Source organism: Haliotis asinina, chromosome 6 (assembly GCF_037392515.1).
Source record: "Haliotis asinina isolate JCU_RB_2024 chromosome 6, JCU_Hal_asi_v2, whole genome shotgun sequence".
Taxonomy (NCBI): Eukaryota; Metazoa; Mollusca; class Gastropoda; order Lepetellida; family Haliotidae; genus Haliotis; species Haliotis asinina.
Window position 1 is genome coordinate 56,150,760 of NC_090285.1, and position 26,926 is coordinate 56,177,685.

The 26,926-nt window shown below is 41.3% G+C and overlaps 2 protein-coding genes across 2 annotated transcripts; both read left to right on the forward strand.

Annotated features, from left to right (window-relative positions):
• Positions 1-1,928: 1,928 nt before the first annotated feature.
• Positions 1,929-13,937, forward strand: LOC137286578 (5'-nucleotidase-like). Its single transcript, XM_067818520.1, has 9 exons — positions 1,929-2,252; positions 5,089-5,305; positions 7,264-7,452; positions 8,366-8,563; positions 9,407-9,538; positions 10,438-10,557; positions 11,789-11,944; positions 12,796-12,999; positions 13,653-13,937. Exons 1-9 carry the CDS (start codon positions 1,929-1,931, stop codon positions 13,847-13,849), a joined length of 1,737 nt encoding a protein of 578 aa, XP_067674621.1. The 3' UTR covers positions 13,850-13,937.
• A 4,788-nt stretch (positions 13,938-18,725) lies between these two features.
• On the forward strand, positions 18,726-26,884 carry LOC137286579 (nucleoporin Nup37-like). The gene is made up of 7 exons (XM_067818521.1): positions 18,726-18,960; positions 19,823-19,947; positions 22,142-22,214; positions 23,302-23,487; positions 24,228-24,409; positions 25,613-25,748; positions 26,320-26,884. The coding sequence occupies exons 1-7, from the start codon at positions 18,817-18,819 to the stop codon at positions 26,434-26,436; spliced, it is 963 nt and encodes a 320-aa protein (XP_067674622.1). The 5' UTR covers positions 18,726-18,816; the 3' UTR covers positions 26,437-26,884.
• Positions 26,885-26,926: the final 42 nt, after the last annotated feature.

Genomic DNA, 26,926 nt, shown 5'->3' on the forward strand with positions numbered 1-26,926 from the left:
ATCAAACAGGGGCAGTCTGCAACTCCATAGTTAAGATATGCTGCCTGAACCTCGCCATAAAGTATAGAAAGACGGTGCTGTTAAAGTTTATAATTACAATTCATTTATAAATATCATTTTCTTATGAAACAAGGAATTGAAATTCAGTTTAACTAGAATTGTTTGAAGTGTCGATTTACACTTTCACACGAGAAAATTCGGATCGGCTGAAAAGTAGATCAATGTCTGAATAGGTTAATGAGACTTATGTTTTGGTATGTATCAGGGAAATAATGATTTTGCTGGATCACATGTGCCGGATGTCTTATATACTGTCGAATTTGATTGTTAGACACATACCATGATGTCAAGATTATCAGCCGCGGTGGGAGAAGTAAAGTATCTTCAGTCTAATAAGACGTGTCAGCCAGACCCTCTCAGAACTAAAAGACCGTGAGTGACACCACGCATGATGATCATCACCCCAGCATCACCCTTTACGCAACGGGATGCTCACTTACACTTCATCAACAGCGATATTGAAATAGTCCTGCAACGATTCACCGAGACCCATTCGTAACTACTCGTGCCATTCCGCTAAGTCGGATGGCACGTCACGGAAAGAGGCGAGTAGTTACGAACGACCTAAACCTCCATTCGATTCGATTTCATTTTCGATGTTGGACACTATATTCGGTCATTTTCGATTCGATTATTCATACAAGTAAAACATCAGTTTTCATTAAACTCTCAGAGTCGGCTTTTTTAAAAATCCGCCTTCAACTTGGTTTTCATTGGATAATTAATTAGCCCGGCGTCAACCAATCACATTTCGCCTTATTTCAGCGCCTGAAACTGCTCGAGTTGAGTCAGACTTAAATGTGTGTGCAAATAATTTAAATAACTAAAATATCGACTTGAAATAGTGATCATGGTTATCGGAAACCGAAACTAGTGTGTCAGATTCAGTTTTTGATGAATCTAACCGAATCGTTCAGTTACAGTTCTGTTGCACTTACTGTAACAATACAGATTTACTGTGAAATGATTTGTCATACATCAGACATATCAGCTCAAACATATGCTGTATTAACTGATTTATATCACCTAGGGTACGGTCCAATAAAACTCTAAAAATCATTCAAATTCTTTAGTCTCTGATCTTCTTATCAGTACAGGTAAAAACCCCAATTAAAATCACTGAATCATAACTATGGCCGATAAAGCCCCATTGTATTGTACCTATACAATTTGAAACGTTGCTTTCTTGGCCTTAAACAGTTCGATCAAAGTGATGAGACCACTATTATACGTGTTGGGACATGCTGTTCACCATTTCGGGGCATGTCATGAACCCGTCAACATCGATTGAATCGTCCACGATGATGAAGGAACGTCATGCCCTTGCAGCGTTGCAAATGGACACGACATTTGCAGTGTTTCTGACAACATGTACACTCTGTTTGAATGTTTGTGACTTGTAAATCACAATCCAAACAATTTTCATACAGATTACGTTGTGGTTTGGGAAATGACCCTAAATTGAGAAGTTGAAATCCATAGTTTTGCAGCTTTTAACCTTAACTTTAATTTCATGTGTTTTATGAAAAACATTAGGTGGCATATGTTCAGTCATGGAGTCAGTAGTAGAGTTTACATGTGAATATATAAACTTGAGCTGCAGTGGGCTCGCCTTTACACATGTCCCCGTAGCCTTTCATAGTATTGTGATTATGAATGTCCCATTTTGTGTAGCGTTCACCTCGTAAAGCGTTCATGTTTTATGTCTGCTTTGAACCCCACAAACACCCTATAGGGTGATTCAGTGAATGGCTTGATTGAATGGGCACACCTGCTTTCCCCCATGTATTCCAACTGCTGAACACATTCAGTAGCTTAGTGCTTGTGACCCTCGGAAGTGACAGTTGTCTGTCGCTCCTCATCTCAAAATGATCACCCTTCCTCTGATCGTCTTTGTCCTGCCTCTTGTGGCCGTCAGCTTCAACCTCACCATCCTCCACACCAACGACGTCCACGCTCGTATCGAGCAGGCCAACAAGTACAGTGGGCAGTGCACCCCCGTGAATGCAGCTGAGGGAAAATGCTACGGGGGCTTCGCTCGTCTGAAGACTAAGATCCAGGAAATAAGAAATGCCCAAGCAAACACTCTTCTGCTCGATGGCGGGGACCAGTTTAGTGGCACCCTATGGTTCTACAAGTTCCAGGGAGCCGGAACAGCTACTTTCATGAACCATCTAGGATATGATGCCATGGTGAGTCCTTGTTTAACATCAATATTTTCCTTTAGGTGGTGAGTGAACATGATTTTACGCCTTTTGTAGAATTATTTCAGCAATATCTGGGTGAGGGACACCAGAACTAGGCCTCACACATTGTACCCATGTGGAAATCGAGCCCGGGTCAGTGGCTTGATGAGTGAACGCTTTAACCACCAGACTAGCCATAGTCCCTGTTTACTGGGAATTTCACCTCATTTCAGATGAACTTTACTTCGCATCTCTTCAGGTCTGTGTTACATTCACCGTGAACTGTTGCCCATATAACGACCTTTAAGAGTGTAATACATCCACGTTGCAAATAGTATAAGATGTAACAGATTTTAATCTTCAAAGGCATTTAGAATTTGATGTAGTAATACAAGACAAATCTTATGGATAACAACGTCTTGATCTGTTTGTCATGACGTCTCTGTTCTTGTCCCCTCATCAGGTGACATTTGCATTGTATCTTAACAGTTCTGTGTTAGATAATAACTCATAAAGGTTCAAATGGTAAAGTATAAATAATTAAATTGAATACCTACAGTGTTTCGATGACGGATACATTACGACACCGAGGTGAATGACCCATCAAGCCCATGACAATAAGTATGGCTGGGTCATGAATCCAAGCACTTGCTACGAACGGTCTGTATATACACGGTGTATGCAGACTGTACACAGACGATGCGACCACCGCGCCCTCTGTACACACTACCTAGCACACTAGCTAGAAGATCGTTTTATTTATTTATTTATTTATTTATTTATTTATTTATTTATTTATTTATTTATTTATTTATTTATTTATTTATTTATTTATTTATTTATTTATTTGACTGCTTGTATAACCGCATATGACGTGATATGGACTATAGTTCAGATACAGACTTTCAGAATTTCAAGTCGCATGTCTCGCGATTTGTACCGTTGACATGTCGAGTGATTTGCAAACGTTTCAACATGAAACATGACTTCAAGACCTGACTATTCAAACAGTCAGTATGCTTAGACAGCCTACAACACTGGCACTACTCACCTCGCTAAAGACCAGTACACCCGACCCCTACTACGTTCTTGCCCATAACACTCTTGCTGTCTGTCTCGTTAAAACCACCATATACCAGACCCCTACAAGACCAAATGCGTTTGCAGCACAGCTGGGTAGGGCTTTAATGCCGTTAATGTACAGTTTATCCCTCAAGGTTTAAGATTCCTCTAGACGTAAAAACAAAATAGGTGTCAAACGTATGTGAATGGGTATTGGTAGATAGAACAATGTGATCGGACAAATGTCAACTTTATAGTTCTTGTTTTATCGATATACCCTATATTTCTCATGCTTTGGAAACACTGGGCTTCATTGCACACAAACCCCTACCACTGCCGCTAGCATCGACCCCACCCCACCCCTACCTTTCACATACCTATTGTAAACACCTGATGTACCCATCCATCCACCCACACCTTTAAAATACTGTTCCTTTGTATACACATACCCATCACCCCAAAAGTGCCCGGTACCATCAACCAAACCTCCTCCCTCGCCCCTCACATACTTATTGTAAACACCTAATGTACCCATCCTAACTCTGATACTACAGGTTCCTGGTTTTCAGTACCCACTACTTTAACACAGGTACTACATCATCCTCACCTTCACCTGTCCTCCCCCAGTTCTCCCATCACACAACTCTAAGATTACTGTTTCCTACCATACAGACATTTAGTATCCACGTGTCAACGTTGGTGCCACATACTATGTCTCTTGCTTCCCAGTACACGTTATGTAGCTCCTTTAATCACCGCATTCTACCAATTTCATCACCACCACTTCTACTTCGCACTGTAAACCACTAAAATGAATGCCTCTGACTTAAACTCTACAAAGCCTTGGCCTTTCAAACACAACGGACTTGTCTTGGTAGTAAACAAAGCTGTACAACTTTCCACTGTAAGAAACCCCGATTTTATCCAGTGCTGCGTCTGCTTGGTTCGTTAAACTTAACTTGTACCTTGAACTCTTGGTCACCACAGGTACATTATACCTTTATTAGCGCTTCCAACTTACCCTATAACATTTAACGCCACCTCTACCTTGTCCCTTTGTCATCACATATGCTTTGCCCCGTAAACACCACACAAACATTTAAAGGTACGTGGTCATAAAACGCCCTTACACCTTTCCCTTTAGTCACTGGGACTGGGCAAGGAATGCCGGTTCGTACTACCTCTGTTACTATTTACAGACAACGACAGACGCACCTGTCAGTGTAAAATATGAAACACGTTTATTTCAACCTAACGATAAATGGGTAAAAGAGTCCTGGTGTATTCACTATCCCACGGCATGCTTCAGCATTCAGACCCGTGAAGATCTTGGTTAGAATTGACCTTCAGCAACCCATGCTTGTCGTAACAGGCGACTAACGGAATCGAGTGGTCAGGCTCGCTGACATGGTGGACATATGTCATTGTAACCCAACTGCGTAGATCGATGTTCATGCTGTTGATCTCTGGATTGTGTGGTTCAGATTCTACTATTTACAGACCGCCGGCATATATCTGGAATATAGCTGAGTGCAGCGTAAAACTAAACTCATTTACTCACTTTACATTCAACATCGTGGGAACGGGTTCGAATCTGGCAGCAAGAAGCTAATTGATAGGAAGATTGCCTTATTGTATCTTGTATATTGTGCGGCGTTTAACAGAAACAAACAAAATCATATTAAATCAGCAGTGCAGTCAATTGCTGGCTAAGTATGAAATCCCCTAATAGTGTCTCTGGTATCCTGATCTCATGTTGCTTAATTGTTGTCTTTCGCAGGCCTTGGGAAACCACGAGTTTGACAAGGGGCAGTCTGGTCTCATCCCCTTTCTCGACACCGCTAACTTCCCCGTGTTGAGTACAAACATTCGACTTCTCAATCAAGACTCCCCACTTCGAACAAAGTTAAAAAAGAGCCACGTATTTACAATCGGGGGAGAGAGGATAGGGGTGATTGGATACACAACACAGGAGACACCATCAATATCTTCGCCAGGTATCCATTTAACCCACGTACCTCTTTGTATCTTCACCCTTATATAGCGTAGCTACCTTTTGTTACCCCCACCTGGTACAATTTAATGTATTCTGTATACGTTCTATATTTTCATCACGTACGTGTATGCCCTAAATACTCTCTATATCTTCACCACATACTCTTATGTCCTAAATACTCTCTATACCTTCAGCACATACCCGTATGTCCTACTCTCCATACCTTCAGCACATACCTGTATGCCCTAAATACTCTTTACACTTTCACCACGTATCCGTCACTCTCTTCTCACAGAGGTTACTTGTCATATCTTCCTACGAACCTCTGTTCTAATACGGCCATATTTCGCGGTTCACATAAAATCCTCTAGCGGCAAAAAATGGCAGCAGATTTATCTCCCTTTTTTCTGTCCAATCAGAACACGTGTTACATCGACTTAGATTCAGCTTGACAAATCCAAGCAATGTGGAGAAACAAAAATGACAAGAATGAGTTCTGTCTAGACGAAACATTCGAGTATCGCGCTAGGGAAGAGGTTCTAGTTTTCACGAAGCATCCGGAAATTACCGAGATCTTTCGAACGATCACTTTTGAAACAAGGTCGCTGATTGCACTACTAAATCTGAATGCATCCAATCACGAATACTCGCAGTCTTGAATACTCGCACCATGAAAGGGTCGTATTAGAACAGAGGTTACGTAGGGAGATGTGACAAGTAACCACTGTGGGAAGAGAATGCGTATCCATATGCCCTAATACTCTATACCTTCACCACATACCCGTATGCCCTAAATACCATCTATACCTTCACCACGTACCAATATGTCCTAAATACTCTCTGTACCTTCACCACGTACCCGTGTGCCCTAAATACTCCCTGCACGTTCACCACTGCCCAAATAGACCATTTAGATGCACCTCATGACAGCCTTTTCTATCTTCATACCCTAACATAAATGAGCGCAAATTAAATCAGCAGGCGTTTTATATACGGATTAAGTAAACACGATTATCCTCACTGCACAACCCTGTGTACCTACGAACTAGTGTTATGACGAACTAAAATAAATGATCCCTCTGGGATGGACACAGGCAAACTGCAGTGCAAATGGGGCTGCGCACCATAGAGAATATGACAAGTCCTCTTATCTGCGAGCGAAGCGAGCAAAGGTTGGCAACGTACTTCCGTCGCTTCGGATCGAAATATATTTTTCGTGTCAAAATAAAATATTGCTATCCTCAAAGGTACACTCAATTTCCTCAATTGGTTGTGCTCTCAGATTTTCTACCGCACGTGAAATGTATTCACGTGAAATATGTTTTATTCAACATTTTAAGCGTCACGCGTGGTATTCGTTCTTCGCCTCCGTTACCCCTGCCGGCTTCTGGTTGAACGGAGTGACGGAACAAGAATAAGCAGAAATACCATATTGCATAATTTTAGCATGAACCTGTTGGAGTTAATTTGTCATTATTTCTGTCGTCGCTATTGTTAGAATTTCCATAACAATCATTCTGCATAAAACACGTTTGAGGTAATGGGCGAATGAAGCAGGGGAGGTAACTGTAAGTATTCCGTATGGAATAACACCCTCCTGTTCCTCACTCCGTTGAACCGGAAGCTAGAATGGGGAATGGAGGCGAAGAACGGTCTGATATCAAGGGTTGCGCTTATAAAATGCTGAATAATATATAATTCACGTGAGTAACTGTTCAAAATGGGGTTGGAAATGTGAGAGCACAACCCAGTGAAGAAATGGGTATATACTTTTGATGGTGGCGATATTTTATTTTGACATGAAAAAGGATAAGCGAGGATAGTACGTTGCCAGCCTTTGCTCGCTTCGCGCTCATATAAGAATACTGGTCATTTTTTGTATACTGCGCAACCCATTTGCGTTACAGTTTGCCTGCGGTTCGATATAACCGGTGTTTACTGTACATGCTCACGTAACAGGTGCAGACCTCGTGTTCGAGGACGAAGTAGCGACCATACAGGACGAGGTGTCAGTGTTGACGCAGCAAGGGATCAACAAGATCATCGCTGTCGGTCACTCCGGGTTCGAGGTGGACAAGCGGATCGCAAAGTTCGTGCAGGGAGTTGACGTGATTGTAGGGGGCCACGACAACACCTTCCTCTATACAGGTGACATGTCATCAGCTTGTGTCATCACTGATTCTCACTGACCGAAGCATATTTCCTCAGCGCTATGCTGCTCTTTATGGCAGTCTTTTTTGTTGGAATATTAACAAAATTGAGTGGTTTTTTTCTGTATTCTGTTTTTTCTTTATACTAACGAGGCATCATTATAGAACATGTTACAGATAAACTGAAAACATGGCACTCGTCTAAGACAGCCACATTCAAAATATGTTTGCTACGTTATGTTTCACTTAAAGTAGGTATATTTATGCCAGATGATGTGAGGTGTACACACACACACACAACACTTGCACACAGACACAAGAGGTTTAGGTCAAAGGTTTTTTATTTATTTACTTTTTAACACCTGGTTTCAACATTGATTTTCAGTGCTCCATTCCTGTAGTTTTCTTTTTTATTTTTTTTTCTTATAATTACGGGGCGGTGGGGTGGCCTAGTGGTTAAGCTGTCCGAACGTCAAGGTGAAGACCAGGGTTCGATTCTCCAGAAGGATGCAGCGTGTAAAGCCCATTTCTTGGTGTCCCCGCCGTGATATTGCTGGAATATTGTCTAAAGCGGCGTAAGACCGTGCTCAGTCATCCATATAATTACCATGGAATCTGTTCGTGGGATGAGTGAAACCGGTTATTTGTGTCCGGCTACATGCACCACTGGTAGCTGTGTCTGCTGTGTCCTTAGTGGAACAAGGAAGACATGACACGTTTTCCGCTTTAACATAACTAATCATTTGTCAGCACCGGGGATATGTCTGAGTATTGTGTATACCTGAGATTTTGGTGTTTCCGTCACAATCGGTAGCCATGGTGTCATGTAAGTGATAAATCTTTCGAGGGACTAAAACCCACTCACTTTTCTAAGAAGTGATGTCTGGTTTAGTTTATCTAACCTGTTTTAGGGCAGCAACCCTCCAATGAGGAGCCGGAAGGAGAGTATCCCCACGTGGTCACCCAGTCAGGAGGGGCCAAGGTGCTTGTGGTGCAGGACTACGCCTACGGGAAATATCTTGGAGATCTGCAAGTGACCTTTGACCCGGAAGGAGTCATCACGTCATGGGGAGGTAACCCAATCCTACTGGACAACAACACAGCACAAGGTGGGTAGCTTGGTTGGTATCACAACCTGATATCAAACCTAACAAGGTTATTATCATAACGTGCTACGCAGCACAAAACATGGTGTTATCATAATGTGCTCGGCAACACAATACAATGTGTTATCATAATGCGCTAGGCAAAACAACACATGGTGTTATCGCAATGTGTTGGGCAACACAATACAATGTATTATCATAATGCGCTAGGCAAAACAACACATTGTGTTATCGCAATGTGTTGGGCAACACAATACAATGTGTTATCATAATGCGCTAGGCAAAACAACACATGGTGTTATCGCAATGTGTTGGGCAACACAATACAATGTGTTATCATAATGCGCTAGGCAAAACAAAACATGGTGTTATCGCAATGTGCTCGGCAACACAATACAATGTGTTATCATAATGCGCTAGGCAAAACAACACATGGTGTTATCGCAATGTGTTGGGCAACACAATACAATGTGTTATCATAATGCGCTAGGCAAAACAACACATGGTGTTATCGCAATGTGCTCGGCAACACAATACAATGTGTATCATAATGTGCTAGGAAACGCTACACACGATGTTAACATAATGTGCTCCACGGGTACTTGGATATATCACAAGTGTATTATTATACAGAGCTTGGCTTCATATACACAGGATTGTTGTTATAACGTGCTTGCCAACATAGCAACAGGTTGATATAATAACACAGGGTTCGTTTCATAACCTGCTTGGCTTCAAAGGTCATATCCTAACTTGGCACAGTATAACAATATTGGTAACTGACAACAACACTACGTTACTTGACGTTATGGCTCGTCTGAAGACTGTTTAACCTTTGTGTTGTAGACGCATCGACCTTGACCTTCTTAGCACCATTCGCCAAGCAGATAGACGAGACAGCGTATGACATCGTGGGCAAATCCCACGTGCCTCTACAAGGACAGAAGGGAATCTGCAGGCTGAGGGAATGCAATCTGGGTAGGGATTTGGTCATCGACAGATTGTTCTGGCATTTCTGTCCAAATACCATACTGTATTGATAATGTATGCGTTGTTATGACAATATGGTAGTCTTAAATACGTTAATGATTCTGGTGGAGAGCAATGAAGATCCGTGTAAAAACGATCTGCAGCAAGAAATGCTTGTCGTTTAAGACGACTATACGAGTATCAAGCTTACAGAATTGATTGATAAATGTCATCCTATCCAAACTGCATGGATCATGTTCATTACGTCAGTTGTAGACCGCCATCATACGCTTGAATATTGCCGAGTGGTGCGTTAGACTACAAACAGCCATAAAACAATATGGTAGTTACTCTACAATGTGTTGTTATGATGTGTTGGTTGGGTGGACTGGTAATGTAAAAGTTTAACCAGGAATGACAAGCCGTTTTGCACTTGGAATTGCCATATGACATTTTAATTGCATTTGACCCTTTACAAAATTCAGTAACACTTCCATGTGTAGTAAAATCCCCTGCGGTCTTAATGCATAAAAACCCTTATCAGTGGAGAAAACACCCTTGTACGACGAGTAGTGGACTTCATAGTGTATGCATCCTAAGTGTCAACTTAATATAGTGTATTTCTGTTACTTGTTAGGAGTGTGATATGTTTTGTTAAAGACATTATCCCAGTTATAATATTGCATGTCAGCTTATTGGAGGAGAGCCCAAAGTGACGGATGTCACAAACATTGTCCGCTTTGATAAAACACATGAGCAAGGGTATAGATCCTGCCCATGAACCGGGACGAACCATTATTCTGGCATGCCCAAGGTACATAACTCTGCACTACTGCAATATCCAAGCCCCTAACCGATGAAGTCGTCGTTACGGTCAGATAATGGTACGTGTGATGTCACATTGACAGGTAATGTGATAACAGACAGTATGGTAAGACAAAACATCAGACACTCCGACTCCCTCTACTGGAACAACGTCAGCATCGCCATCACCAACGCAGGGGGCATCAGATCCTCCATTCCAAAAGGTGAGCCGATCTCTTGTCTACATAGGTAAGACGACATCCTATTACTAAGGGTAAGACGATGTCCTACTCCTGATGGCGAGACGATCTCCTATTCCTAAAGGTGAGACAATCTCCTATCCATAAAGGTGAGACGATCTCCTATCTCTGAAGGTGAGAGGATCTTCTATTTCTAAAAGTGTCACGATCCTGTATCCATAAATGCGAGACCATCTCCCTTGTCTACCCTCTTCTTGCACTATTGCCTTCAAATCCAGTACTGTTTCAATATCTCTCATCGTCAATGACTTTCAACCATGAAGGGATTCTGTAGTGCATTTGGTAGCCATTGACATATACTTGAAGCACTGAATCTGTCATCATGACCCAATGGCTTAGATCGTTAGTCATGATGTCAGATTTGATAAAGGACTTCTTGAAAAGGAGATACTAACTCCTACGTAGGACTTACTATCTCCTACGTAGGAGGTAGTATGTCGTACGTAGGAGATAATAAGTCCTACTTAGGTGATATTAAGTCCTACGTAGGAGATAGTAAGTCCTACATAGGAGATACTAAGTAGTAAGTCCTACGTAGGAGATATTAACTCCTACGTAGGAGGTAGTAAGTCGTACGTAGGAGATAATACGTCTTACGTAGGAGATATTAACTCCTACGCAGGTGATAGTAAGTCCTACGTAGGAGATAGTAACTCCTACGTAGGAGATAGTAAGTCCTATGTAGGAGATAGTAAGTCCTACGTAGGAGATATTAACTCCTACGTAGGAGGTAGTAAGTAAGATACTAAGTAGTAAGTCCTGCGTAGGAGATATTAACTCCTACGTAGGAGGTAGTAAGTCGTACGTAGGAGATAATAAGTCCTACTTAGGTGATATTAAGTCCTACGTAAGAGATAGTAAGTCCTACGTAGGAGATAGTAAGTAAGATACTAAGTAGTAAGTCCTACGTAGGAGATATTAACTCCTACGTAGGAGGTAGTAAGTCGTACGTAGGAGATAATAAGTCCTACTTAGGTGATATTAAGTCCTACGTAGGAGATAGTAAGTCCTACGTAGGAGATAGTGACACCGTGGAACTAATACACTTCCGTATAAGACAGAGTCCTAAGTACTATTCCCTTCGCAGGAGCCAGGGAGTAGTCAGGTTCTGTTTTATTATCGTCTTTCATTACAAATGCGTTGTCTGTTGTTTCCACAGCTGGAGAAACCCTCACTCACTATTTCACATCTGCAGGTGACATCACCATTGGGCAGGCGGCCACGGCCCTCCCCTTCAGCAACACCATCGACATCGTGGAGCTTTACGGACGCCACTTAAAGGCTGTTTTCGAGCACTCGGTCTCTTTTCATAATACGGATGAAAAATTCGGTGGTTTCTTACAAGTAGCAGGTATGAGCGAGTGGGTGATTATAGTTTTACGCCGCTCTCAGCAATATTCCAGCACTGCGGGGACACCAGAAATGGGCTTCACACACTGTATCTCAGTGAGGAATCGAACACGGGTCTTCGGTGTGACGAGCGAACGCTTTAACCACTATGCTATTCCACCTCCCCAGCAGTTGTGTTCATCCATTGCGTCCATCTCTGTGATCTGTCTGCACAGACATGGCACGAAGCCTGGATTAAACAGGAAACATAGTGTAGTGGTTTACTGAGGTCAACTGTAAGTTTTGAAGTTATTTCCACCTTTACGAAACCCAAACTACATTCCTATGTTCTCAGGAAAGTATTGACGCAAGAAACACGAGGAAAGCATCATGATGATGATGATGATTATGATGATGATGATGATGATGATGATGATGATGATTATTATGATGATGATGATGACTATAATAGTCGATCGTGGTCATGTTTAATAACTACTTGAGACAAGATTACCTCTTATCACATACACATCTTGTATGTAAAAACAATGTATATTGTAGTTGCAAGTTCAAAATTACCATATTTTCGTAAGAGGTAACAGTCATGATTCGCAAAATGTTTAGACCATCTTTTGTTGATAGTTTCAGCTGCCCATAGATGTATATATTATAACATATATCGTATGCGAAACAAGAGGTCGTGTCAGGTGTTGCAAATCGTTGCTCATGTTGTTGATCACTGGATTGTCTGGTCCAGACTCGATTATTTACAAACCGTCGCCATATAGCTGGGATACTGCTGAGTGCGGCGTATACCTTCACTCACTTACTCACTCATCTCAGCCGTTATGGTTCATCATCGGGTGTCAACAGGTTTGAAGATAGAGTTTGACATCTCCCGTCCCGTGGGGTCTCGGGTGACTCGACTGAGGGCAGTCTGTACCAGGTGCGAGGTGCCCATATACGAGGACGTTCAGCCGAATCAGATCTATCAGGTCATAATGCCTTCCTTTCTGGCTAATGGAGGGGACTTCTACGACGTCATCAACGTCAACAAAGTCAAGCATCACCTCGTTGGTGAGACGCTGTAATGTATGGGGCGAACATGTGACAGGTGTAGCAAGTGGGGTGACCAGTGTGCCGAGAATGTTGAAAGAGAAGAGCATACCAACATATTTGATGAATGTGACGTGTGTATGTGAATGTCAAGGGCGTGCTGGATGTGACGTACATTGCAAATGAGACGTGCATGCTGAATGTGACGTGTGGACGTCAGCGTGTGAAAGTGACGTGCATGCTGAATGTGACGTGTGGACGTCAGCGTGTGAAAGTGACGTGCATGCTGAATGTGACGTGTGGGCGTCAGCTTATGTATCGAGTGTATTATTTTATGGTTCTTATAAAGCTGATGATGCTAATGTTTACAATGGCGCGCGCCTTTAAATTCCAAGGTTTTTCTTCTATTTCCTTCGTCGACAGGTTTTTAAAAATTGTGTATTTATCCCTGATTTTTTAAAGTCACAACATGGCTGACATATTACCGCTGTGACTATAAAATTTAACTGACTCACTCTTATGACTATGAACAAGCCTAATGTGAGACTTACAGTTAAATGGCTGATGTTTAGTAAGGGCGCTGGTGATGATGTACACGCGTTAAATGGGTGGAGGAGGGATTTTAGATGATAGCCCGCTGATGGTGACAGTAGGTGACGACCGCTGTATTTCAGGTGACCTTGACCTCGACGTGTTTGTGGAGTACGTGCAGCAGCAGAGTCCAATAGTTCAAGGGGAGGAAGAACGCATGCTATTCGTCAACTCCCAACCTCCTTGTCCCCCTGCAGCAGCGGGGAGTTCTCTCCAAGCGGTCACCGCAGCTCTCTTCCTGTCAGTGAGCTTATGTGTGTTGATGACATCACGCTCTTGATGTATTTACTATTGAGTAATTTAGCTGATTGTTCGGGGTTTTTTATTTCTGTAAGTATTAAAAAGAATAAAATACTGGAAAAACTCTTCTTTTGCATCGGCTTATTTAAAGGATCAATCGTCATTTAAATCATATCCGTGTTGATATGATTTATCATGAAGGTGCGCCTGGCCAAGTGGCTTGGTGGAGTTATGCCCCCTAGGCATTTCAGGATCTTATGATGATGAACCCGAATCACAGATAAACGCTTATTCACATGACTTCACAGCTCCACGTGATACTATGTTTTCAAAGGTTAAAGAAGGAACTTGATATAACAATAAATAAATAACGTGCAAAAAAATGTTCAAACCGGTCCAAATGCGTAAAAGCTGCCCCCAATGTGGGAAATCGAACCTGGGTCTTCGGCGTGACGAACGAACACTTAAACCACGAGGCTACCTCACCACTCACACAACTGTTTGACGCTGGATTGGTGCCAAGTAAGGATCACGGGATCAAGAGAACTGGAGGAAACAATTGCTCCTACAACAGTGCTAGAGTAAACTTTTAACTAGAATTGCACGGTATTACCATAGCCTTGTTCACTGGCTGAATGCAAAACCTATGGGTGTATAGCAGATAGCGACTTGTGGAAGTCTAGGTATTACCGGCATACCTATTGCAAGATATATTCGCTAAATACATGACGTTTTGTATTATTTCTATGGTTTACGTTAAAATCTTCATAAACTTTAATTCCCAAAAGGTGTTTGCCTTTATAAGTATATCTTAAATGACAGGGTGGAGGGAAATACTGGAGGAATGTTTATTTATATTTCTGAACAGGGTTTTCGTTATATCATCACCTGGACTATTTAAGTATTTCTCAAACTCAGAGAGAACAGAGAGTAAACACATTCCTTTGATCTCTACATTCACTGGCCCAGGTGAAAAACGGTAACTGAAGACGTGAGTGCAAATACGTTCAAGCATACATGGAATAACGATCAAGCTAACACTTTCTTTGAAAATATACTGAGTCAAAAAAACAAACTTTCTTCAGGGCACTATAAAGGAACAAGAGGTGGTAAGATGGTTAAATTGTTATTATTTCGTTGCTGAGATCTGTGTGATGTACTCGATACACTGACAGTGCCACAATCGGTTCCATTAGGCTACACCGCCGTTCCAAAACATGGGTATACAGAATGTCAAGTCACATGAATAAAAATTCGAAATTTCTCATTTCAGTACTGTGTATGGTCGCCTCGCGCATTCACCACTGCCAAACACCGTCTCCTCATCGACTGCCTGATGCTTGTGAACATGTGGTTAGGGATTCTGCGCCGTTGCTGTTGCAAGGCAGCTCAAAGTTCCTGCAAATTCTGAGGTTGATTCCTAAGACCACGAAGCCTTCTCCCAAGTGCATCCCAAACGTATTGGATTAAGATCAGGGGACCGCGATGGCCAGTCCATGACGTTGATTCCAGCGTTTTGAAAAAACATTTAGTGTCAACATCGCGGTATGCGGCCGAACATTATCATGCTGGAACTTTAGACCTGGGCCATGAGCCGCCATGAAAGGAACGAGCTCAGAGGGGAGCAGCTGGTCGCGGTAAGCAGCAGATGTGAGGTTTCCACGGATGACCAGAAATCGGGAACAGTTGTTCCCACAGAAAGCACCCCACACCATGCAACTTTCATCCCTGAATCTGTCGACTTCCTCTACACATCATTGGGCATACCGTTCACGAGATCGTCTCCAGACTCTGTGCCTGACGTCCGCGAATCTGAGGGTAAACCTGCATCATAGCTAAAGACGACTCGATTCCAGTCTCTCCGGGCCCATCGGAGGTGATGTTGGGCCCACAACAGACTTTGACGTTGATGAAATGGCGTCAATATTGGCCCACGATATGGACGTCGGGAATGGAGACTGGCAGCCCGCAACCGATTTCGAATGGTCTGTGAGGACAGTCGACTTCTAAACATCTCAGCCCTGGTTCGTGTAGCCGACGGAAATCTGTCACGTAGGTGACGTAGGATGATTTGACGGTCTTCTGCTCGTGACGTCACACGTGGTCGACCCGACCTTGGGCGATCAGATGTGGTGCCAGTTTGTTGTAGACGACCTCGAAAGTTATACACAGCACGACGACTGCATCCCATTGCTCTTGCGACGTCAATAACTGATCTTCCTGCTTGCACCTTCACGTTGCACATTTGACAATTGTGGCTTTTAAAGTACCGTTAAAACTGTGGTTTAAAAGTGTGTTTTTTCAGTTCTTTCCAAGCAAACAACGTGCAAATGAAGAAAACTTCGATGTGAAGATCACGTGATCGACTGCAGGAGCAAAACCTGATTTGACACTAACGTCATTTGCACGACGAATGGATGGGTGTGAGTGGGTGTCAGAGTCCGATCCGAGCAAACGGAACATTATATTTGTCCATTTGGTTTGCGGCTGTATGCTGAGTCCAGTATTATTCTCACTGTTTATAAATGAACTCTCCGTAGAAATCACAAAATCTTGTTTGAATGGGGTCCAATGTACAGATGTACTTGAAATTCTAATGCTGTTGTTTGCGTTCTGTGTAATTCGTGTGCCAGATACTGGTCTTCAGTGCCAGCTAGACACTTTAAAATCGTATACGGATAAGTGTGAACTAACTGTAAATGTAGATAAATCTAAAGTTCTTGTTTTTAAGAGAGGTTGGAAATCAGCGGTTAAGGAACACTGACTTTATAATGGGAGGAACATTGAAACGGTAAACAGCTACAAATATCTGTGTTTTGTGTTCACTTGTAATTGTACTCCCAGACAATCGCTGTCAGAACTTGCAACCCGTAGTAAGAAGGCTTTAATGGAATTAACTACAATCTTAAGGAAATTAGGACCAATACCTTTTGAAGTATTGTTTAATGTAATCGACAGCCAAATTCAGCCAGTTTACATATACTTGTATGGGTCAGAAGTATGGGGCTACGTTCGAACTATGAAATATTGGCTTAAGTTAGTGGCAATGCATGATGGACGAATTCCGAAAGGGGCATATAATATGTTATAATACCTAAATGCTGATGGGTACCACACATGGGAGTCATACGGCTTTGGGTTTGTCTGGTATTCATAAGCTGTCGGTGATCCGTGTGCCTTTATTCAAACTTTGAAGAACGTTTGATCAATATGTTTTACAAAAATTGGACATCTCCTAGTTCAGCTTATACCTTATGTACAAAATATAAGAGGGGTATCGCTCCTCAAATTTGGAATATAAATTACGTAAATTATATAAGTTCTGAGCTGGCGTCTTACCTTTAACGAATAATGCAGGTAGGTGGCAAAATATTGGTGTATCTCAAAGACACATTTCCTGCATGTAAAGTAGTTTTAGAAGATGAACATCACTTTTTGTTGAAATGTCCAGCATAAGAAGATCTTCGAGATAGATTGTTGCCTAAGAATTTGCAAGTAAATTTGAGTTCGTTTAAAAATATCCTCATACAAAACAAATCTGAACATATGTAATCTAGCTCGTTTTATCGATCATGCATACAAAATAAAATAAATGTTAGAAAAATAGAAATAGGCTTTGGAAATTACTTTCCAAAACTCCATTTCTGCTGTACATGTACATATATGTCTTGCTGATTTTTCTCTCATGGGTCGTAAACAAAGTGTTAAGGTAGGCAGGTAAATGCTAAATCTTTTAAGAAATTCTGTTTTTTCAAATCGTCTCGAATATGCATGTTAATATTATTATGGGCTTGTGGCCTTCATACATAATAGAAATTTTGATGACTTAGACTTCTGTTTTTAGACTGTATTTTAAGGGTCTCGGTTTGCAGAATATACAATCTACATATACAATCAGTGTCATTCACTGCCAAATACTTCAACTTTCAATATTATCACAGTATGTAACGCATTACGGGTGCCCGAATCGCTTTATATTACAAGACTGTCTACATGCCAATACCTTTCAACTTTTAACAAATTACTCATTCACACAAACACATACCTGTGGTATACGAGAACCAAGATGCCTTCACGAAATTTTGACAGTGCATGCTTGAGTGAACTTCTAACAAAATGATAATGATCTGGAGATTTTACACGCGCATTGTCTTATTTCCACATTACGCAAACACCGTATGAAATCTGGGTTGGAATCGGTCGGGTAACCAAGGCTATCTTCTTAACAAGACATTTTTGGGTTTTTTTTCGCTTTTCCCTTCGTCAGGTGACTAGTGATAGAATAGTACTTACCAGCAGAATATATAGTTCAGTTCCACTAAATATCTAGGACAGATAATGCTATGCGATGCTAGCCTGTCGTAAGAGGAGACTAACTGAATCGGGTGGCCAGACTCGCTGACTTGGTTGACACAATCATGTGTATGTCATTGTAGACCGGTTCATGGCGTTGACCACTTGATCGCCTGGTCTAGATTCGATTAATTATTTACAGATAGTCGCCATACAGCTGAAATTTTGCTGGAATAAGGGGCAAACCAACCATCCCATTTAAGAAAATGTACAAGAATGGCGCTGCATTAGAAAAGGTAAATAAATAACTATGTTTTAAATGATATCAGATATTCGGAAGTAAAAGAAACACTATTTTACATGGAGTAACCACAATAGTACGGGTTTATAAACAACTTTATAGAGAATATTTCAAGTGATTTGTGAAATATGATATATCTGTCGTCGAGTGGCATGAAAAGTCTGAATATATAAGATTTGTTTTTAATGTCACGAGATGGTAGATGCATCATATTTCCATGACACATGAATTATTCTATTTATCTTTCACATCCTGTGCCCTTGTGATGCCGATTTTAGCCGATTATAACCGGAAAAGGACGAGCTATTCCCAGAGTTATGATAGGGGACGTAACTCTGAGTCTATTTCCCGTCAAGAAGGTAGCGCCAAAACAAACCGGTCGCACATGTGATTTATTATTTTGTGTTTGAACTATGGAGGACGGCCGCAGTACTGCATACACTATCCCATGTCACGATGTGGTTCAGTGTGTGGAATTCTCACCCTTTGAGTGGAGCTCACAGTTATTAGCCGTCGCAACCTCCTCCCGAATTTCTATCTTCACTTGCCGATTTCAGGTTATTAGCGAGAATAAATATTGATGTTATTTACCCGAGATCGTTCATACCACTTCATAAAACTGCAAACTCAATTGCGTGTTTAACAAAAAGTGGCGAGCGAAACTGAGCAAGATTATTTGCCTGGTAGCACCAGGCAATATATAAACAGGAAGCCATGTCACTGAATCACTGGAGGAAAAAGTTTGGCTTATTGTTGAAAACACATACAAACAACTCTGATGTGGCGAGCTGCCTCAATGTCACCGATACAATATCAACGTTATTTTTGTCGGGAACTCTTGGTTTTTTGTATGAAATAGATTAAAATATCTTTTATCACTCAAGGTTAGTAAAATATAAACTTTATATGTTATTAATGAGAAAAATTACCGGGATATTTTTTCATGAATGGCCTCAGAAATTCTGAAATAGCTAGTTGTGAGAAAACGCCTACTTGAACTGCCAGTGGCCGTGTGCCATGACTCCCTTCATAAAAGTACTATCTGACAGTGAAGGACTGAATGAGCTGGACACATTGGTGAATAGCTAATTAAGGTCCATTTCATTGATTTAACGAACAATTGTGTTGTTTTGTAAATACTGCTAAAATATTTAGATAACTGTTTGGCAGCCCATATGCATATCAGAAATTCAAAATATGCATTAACAATTTGAGTTTTATGTATATGGAAGCAACAGATTGAGGGTATGTACCAGTAAATGGTATGGTGGCTGGTTAGCCTTCACTTTTCGAGCTCAAAGCCAGGGTTCAATGTGTGAAACCCATCTCTGGTGTCCTCCATTGTGATACTGCTGCAATATTTCTAAAAGCAATATACAAATCACTGACTCATATGATGGTTGTGCTTGTTTAATGCAGGAAGAAGATGCCACGGTAGACGGGGTCCAGTACGCTCGGATCCATGACTTCCAGTCAGCTACGAACACCACAGCCCTAGCCTGGAGCCCTTCTACCTCCCTCAGTGTACTGCCCAAGAATATCAGGTATCCCATCAGCTGGACAGCTACAGTCAAATGCTGTGATATAATGAAAGCATACAAGTTGTGAGACTACCAGTTGCGAGTCTCTAGTTGTGAGACTACCAGTTGCGAGACAGTGGAATTGGTAATTAACAATGAAAATTCACCATACTACACTATCTGATACAATGGATTAGTCCTTGCTAATTAGGGTAACTAAACCTTGTCAACAGAACAGAACAGACATTTTATTCTCAAAAATCACATATACTGACAGAGATAATATACAGCAGATTCATACATATTATAACATTGCGAATGCTTACATATTATATAGGAATGACTTTCATTGAGCAGAGCCCTACCATAACTGTATAAATTAGACTGACCAGTGAGAATGAATTGTACATTATTTTAAAGTCAAACAATACCATGTATGGATTGTGTGAATGAAATACCATACAATCCAGTATCTTGTATGATACAATATGCTTGACACTTGATAAAAATGGGAAAAGAAATTCAGCAATTTAAGAAAATAACTAGTATATGACATCATACAAGTGGTATTTGATTTGCCATTGAAACATAACATTTTATTCCAGTTTGATATAATTCTTACATTTGTATGGATGTACATGTGTACTGAAGGGGTATCTGCCCAATTCACTGTTAATCATAAAATCTCAGTATATTAAAATTAATTGCAGTTACCAAGTTATTGCAACAGATTCTGTTGCAATAACTTGGTAACTGCAATTAATATTAATATATAATTAATATACTGTATGAACTGTTGACTCTCCTTTTGATCACTGTTATATGGCAGAACTTCAGTAAGTACTGATGTCGACCTGATTACTCCATATCTTTGATAATCTATTTCCTTATTTCTGCAGCTGTCAGTTTTCTTTACTGAAAACTACAAACATTCTTTAATGAACAATATCTTCAGTGTTAATTAACTCATTAATGTACTATGCCTCTTGCGGGTATTATTCAGGAACTGGGCTGTTCCCACTTTCATTGTAGGGGTGTGGAAACACCATCTATGTGCAATCAACCATTAATTAATGTGTCCCACAGCTGGGAGTTCTCACAAATGGGAGAACACCCTAAATCCAATGCTTTCACTCATTCACTCACTTGCTCAAGAGGAGAGGCGGTGGTGTAGCCCAGTGGTTAAGCATTTGCTCATCACACCAAAAACACGGGTTCATATCCGTACATAAGTACAATGTGTCAAGCCCATTTCATGTGTCCGCTGCAATTATATTGCTGGAGCGATGTAAAACTAAACTCATTCACTCACCCAAGAGCAATGAATCTGAACATTTCCAGTTAAAAGCAGCAGATAAATGTTTCCAAATTACTAAAACATACTGATATACCATCTTGTAGTTATACTGTTGCTTTTGGCCTAGTAAGTTCAGCAGCTACAATTGGCCATGCAGAGTTGGCATGCCAGAAACCTGATTGTGTGTTCAAATCCTGTTTTTCCCCGATCTAGTTTCCCATGATAACCATACTAGATGACAGGATTGTTTGGTTGGTGCTTAACACTGCTCTATGTATATATTATTCCAGCTATATGACAGCAATCTGTAAATAACTGAAAGTGGTCCAGACAGTCTCGTGATTTACGCAATTGGGATATGATGGCATGTGTCAAGCAAGTCAACAAGCCTGGCCACCCAATCCTGTTAGTCTCCTCTTATGACAAGCAAGTTGCTGAAGACCTGTTCTAACTCAGGTCTTCACGAATTGATTGGCAAACACGGATAAGTTGAACGTGCATAGAGAGTGCTTACGGGATGTAGGCTGTTCATGGCAATGAGCAAATTCATTTGGTTTGTGAAAGGTAGAGCAGATGCAGGCTAGTGCTCATGCAGTCCAAGACAATGAAATTGATTCACATGGTTGGTGTAACAATTCAGTAATACACTACATTTGGTCGCAGACAACCTTTGGTCCTTTTGCTTGCAATGGCAAGTGCCAATGGGCGACACAAGTTACATGCTAATATGGATAGACTGTCAGGTTGGTGCTCAACGTTTCTGTGTTTGCCAGTACATACCATAATGTAACTGAAATTGTGTTCGAAACTGCATTAAACCTAACTCACTCGAACATTTTTTGTCTGTGAGCTGAAATTTTGAAACCACTGAAATTTGAAATTTTTGTGCCTCGATACAAAAGATAAGTCCTCTACTTGCAGTTTTGTGTCTGCTGGGGAAGACTACAAGTTGAATCTGTTCCGTTCTGATGGTAAAGATAACAACACAGAGCAGGTGAGAATCATTCATCGTGACCTCGTTCCATGTTCATTGTGTACAAAGGAGACATCAGATGTTGAGACAAACGGAATCATCAGACCTCTTTCCCATCATTGTGTGAATGGATGATGGGTGGATGTACGAACATGGTTAAGTAAGGAGTAGGTGTCATCAGTGTCTGCATCATACAGTCTAATTAAATTTAGCCTCAGTATTAAGTCATTACACTCCCATACTGAGTCTAACAAACTCCGATAGGAGGTCACGTCAGGTAACCTTTCAGACTGACCAATGAGAACACAGCTTACCAAATCGCGAAAGTTGACATTTCTACATGCCTTTTGAACTTTTGCCTCGCAAAGATTTGTACCTGAATGATTCTGAAAGCTATTTTCAGTATGATCGCTTCCGGGTGAAGCATATGGAGCACACCACAACTTCGAGTAAACAGCCACTGAAAATAGAGTTTTGGCAATATTCAAGGACGTCAGCTTGTGGAAATATTAGCTAATGGTAACCATGTCAACAGAAACCCCAAAGTGTATATATACTGTATGCCAAATATCTGTGTTTTATGTGGATTTTTGTTTGTTGAGAGATCCTTGTTAGCGACCAGAGGCAACCTCCTGCTAGGGTTTGTTAGACAAATTATCCTGAAAGTAAGTTTTCTTAGACTGTGCAGTGTAGGGCCTCAGATATGTCATCAATGCTCACTTGAAGTCTGCTGTTCCACTTGGTCATTATCCAGTGGGGTAGCCCAGTGGTTAAAACGTTCGCTCATCATGCTGAAGGCCTTGGTTTGATTCCCACATGGGTATAAAGTGTGAAGCCCATTTCTGGTGTTATCTGCCCTAACTGGAATTTGCTTAAACTAGTGATCACCAAGTGCATAATGGTTTAGTTTGTTGAGTGCAGTTGTCAAGTCAAATCAGTAAGTATGCTGCCTATGGACTCCGTATGCTACCAGGGTGTTTCACTTTATCAGTTATTTAATGTTAAAGTAGGTCATATGACATTTGTGTGTTATATATCTTCTAGAGAAAACTAAGGTATATTGATTTGTAATGTTTCATGCTGTGACCATGATGTGTTTCATTTACAGACATTTTCTGGTCATAATGACTTTGTCAATGATGTGATCTTTGACCCTGGTGATGGGTCAAAGTTTGCCAGTACTAGCGATGACCTGACATGTCGAATATGGTCAACAGAAGGTCAGCAGCTGCTGGTGTTCCAGCTGACGTCTCCAGGCATGAGTGTTTGCTGGCACTCAGAGGAGCCACTCAAGGTAAGAAGGGAGGGTCTTACATGGCCCAACATGTTAATGTCTTTAAGAGATGGCTGTCACTCAGTTTTGTTAGGGACTGTGTTTTTAAAAAAATGAGTTTCTTTCTGCTTTCAGCACATCCAAGAAATCTTTTTATTTCATTTTGAATTTAGTTTCATGTGAAATAGCATGTGCTCTAGTGACATTTCTATGGGTGTTAGGAAAATAGCATTAGAACCCGTGGAATATATTGAACTTTCATATTAGTGTCTTAGTAAAGTTTTCATAGTAATGAGAAGTGAGTGAGTTTAGTTTTACGCCATACTCAGCAATTTTCCAGCTATGTTCAGGCGGTCTGTATATAATCGAGTCTGGGCCAGACAATCCAGAGATCAACAGCATGAGCATCAGTCTGCGCATTTGAGAACCGATGACATGTGTCAACCGAGTCAGCGAGCCTGACAACCCAAGCTTACCACAAGCACAGTCACCGTTTATGGCAAGCATGGGTTGCTGAAGGCTTGTTCTACCTGGACCTTGATGGGTCAGTAATGAGAAGTGTCAGTTTGATGTGTTTAAGTAATAAACTTAGATGCTTTCTATAGAGAAAACTGTAATTCCTGTGTTTTGTTATTACTTATCCATCATGTGAAAGATTCGAGACCTGTCAGTCAGTGTAACTGATTTCTTGTGTTGTCATGGCAACAATGGATGTGTCTTCTGTGTTCTTCAGCCCCTACATGAAGCTGTGAATGTTTCAGATTTTAGTTGGACAGAAGAATGGTGTGATTCGGATTTTCAGTCTGACAAACCAGCAACCAATCATGAGCCTCAGTTGTGGTCAGGTGCCCTTGCTGGCTGCTGATTGGTCAAGACACAGCAGCCTGCAGGTGGGAGCCATTGCAGGGACAGACTGGCTAATCTTCGATACATCAGTGTCTAGGTGAGTTGTCTCTACCTCATGGCTTGTTACTATGGTTATAGTCAGAAATAACAAGAAAAAAATACTAAATGATCGCAATTAGTAACTGTGTGTGGGTTTAGTTTTACACTGCACTCAGCAATATTCCAGCTATATGGCAGTGGTCAGTTAATAATCAAGTCTGGACCAGACAATCCAGTGGTCAACAGCATGACCATCGATCTGCACAAACGGGAACCAATGGCACGTGTCAACCAAGTCAACGAACCTCACCAACCGATCCTGTTAGTCGCCTCTTACGACAAGCAGTCACCTTTCATGGCATGTATGGGTTGCTGAATGCCTATTCTGCCCTGGGCCTTCATGGGTCTAAATTAGTAACTGGAGAACCTACATACTCAGATGTCAATTCATTGGTTAACTTATATGGGGTATATATGGGGTGTAGTTGTTGGTAACCGAGGAACAGTTAACTAGGGCTATATGCAGGGCATAAGGTCTTGGGTTATCTATGGATTTATGTTAGGTGTAATGTCTTTGGTTATCTATGGGTTTATGTGGGTGTAAGGACTAGGTTAACTGGTAGTAAATGTGTTTGTAGCATTCTCTGTTGACTAGAACTTTTGTAGCTTTTGTAGAGTGTATAGTAACTGAGGGGTAAATGTAGGGTGTAGGGCCATTGTTTAACTAGGTGTATGTTTGGTGTATTTATGAGACATGACAATGACAGATTGTAAAAAACACTGAAAAAAGCTGGGGATCAAGGGGGAAGCCTATGCCCCCTTTGCGTGTCCAGATTGAGTCAATGGACTAGACGAGTCAATGTCTTTCAGACAATCATTTTCACCTCACTTGATAATGGTAGCCATTTTCCTGCAAAATGATGTTTACCATGGACGCAAAGGTACGGCAATTCACTCCTTATACATTACCACTAGAATAGGTTACTGATTGTGCCATATACTAACTACTGGGGTTCAGAAACTTGCTGGTTTGCTCTCCATGTTAGACATTTAAACTCTGCACACTGTTAGCAAACACTTCAGTGTTTATCGAATGGCGCTTCCTTTTTTACATTACATGCCCTCATCTCCCCTCAAATGTTTATTGCAAATTTTCATCAATCTCAGAAATGGCAAAAATAAAACCCAAAACACGGAAATCTGTGGATTCACAGAAAATTCTCATGTCTGATTTATACTAACAATTCAAGTTATGTTATAGTCAACCAATTGAGAAACGCCAAGCTCACATTGAGGGAACAAAGTACTTCAAGTTTGCCCGATGTCACCAGAGTCTCCTAGCAACCATTGGTCGTCCTGGGCGACAAGTCAAGGTCTTCAACACTCGACATCAACAGGTTGTCAAACTAATGTAAAATACATAGGACACATGCTTACTCACCATCAGTGATATGTTCCACATGCTGACTATAAAATGCACATCGGACTCTGAATCTCGAGCTTATTGCAAGATGGTGCTGTCTGACTTATCATGGAGTTCGTTTGTCGTTTAATGCGTTATTCCTACTTAATAGCCATGATGACTGCAGTCTACATACAGTCTAGTCTGTGCCAGACTATAGTCACTGACATGATGAACTTAACTGATGTGGTCAGTGAGCCTGGGGACAAAATCCCATGGGTCACTGAAGTACAGCAAGTGTAATTTATAAACTGTAACCCACGTCCTCATGGATTGTCAATCAGGTGATATGACTGGGAGATTGTTGGATGTAGGGACCATTCAGGAACATTCATAATTAATGGCTAGTGGGGGTGATGATGATTTTTATGGAGATGCATGATATCACCGGTATGCTCTCCTGAACAAGTTCGTCACCACATTTTGGAGTGATTGATAATTTATTTTCAGAAGTGACAAATTGTATGTTTTTGACAGTGTTCTTGTAGTCATATTTCTGTTGGCAGCTCCATGTGAATGCCAGTCTGCAGGTGGCATACGGTCTGACGTGGCACCACACCCTGCCAATCATTGCCGTCGGTGGGGACAAGAAGGTTCATCTGTGGGTGGTGGAGTCTGCATGAGACTGCATTCCAGGGACAAACGATTCAAGGGACAGTGCCGTCAACAAGGCGTTGGGGATGCAGTTTATCATCATGGTGACAGAGAGATGCCTCAGGGAAATGCCAGTTATGTCCCAAACCCATTGAAGAGCTCTCATGTGGAATTTTGTGACAAAAACAGGGAGGACACCATGAGATATAATCAACATGGCCGATCCACAAGCTCATGAAAGACTTGTGGTATTTGTAACATAAATCAGTTTTGAAGAATATGTGTTGTCCTACCAAATTTTCACTTGTCTCTGAAGTGAAGGGGATGTCCAATGTTGATCATGCTGAGAAGGTCCAGCCATCAGATTGTGGGCATGTCATGTCCAACTCTGTAGTGCCCCATACTCATTAAGGCAACAAAAATATGCCTGAATGTCACCTAAATTGTACATAGCTCAAATAAAGTTTGGATTCTTAAGACTCTTGTTTTGTATATATAAAGAAGAAAGATAGCATCCAC

Excerpts from the sequence above, each read along its gene's own strand:
- LOC137286578 (XM_067818520.1), top strand. The coding sequence starts at position 1,929 with ATGATCACCCTTCCTCTGATCGTCTTTGTCCTGCCTCTTGTGGCCGTC. Across the intron at positions 2,253-5,088 it reads ATCTAGGATATGATGCCATG|GCCTTGGGAAACCACGAGTT; the intron begins GTGAGTCCTTGT and ends TGTCTTTCGCAG. Across the intron at positions 9,539-10,437 it reads GCTGAGGGAATGCAATCTGG|GTAATGTGATAACAGACAGT; the intron begins GTAGGGATTTGG and ends TCACATTGACAG.
- LOC137286579 (XM_067818521.1), top strand. The coding sequence starts at position 18,817 with ATGGAGGACGGCCGCAGTACTGCATACACTATCCCATGTCACGATGTG. Across the intron at positions 18,961-19,822 it reads TCTTCACTTGCCGATTTCAG|GAAGAAGATGCCACGGTAGA; the intron begins GTTATTAGCGAG and ends TGTTTAATGCAG. Across the intron at positions 23,488-24,227 it reads ACTCAGAGGAGCCACTCAAG|ATTTTAGTTGGACAGAAGAA; the intron begins GTAAGAAGGGAG and ends TGAATGTTTCAG.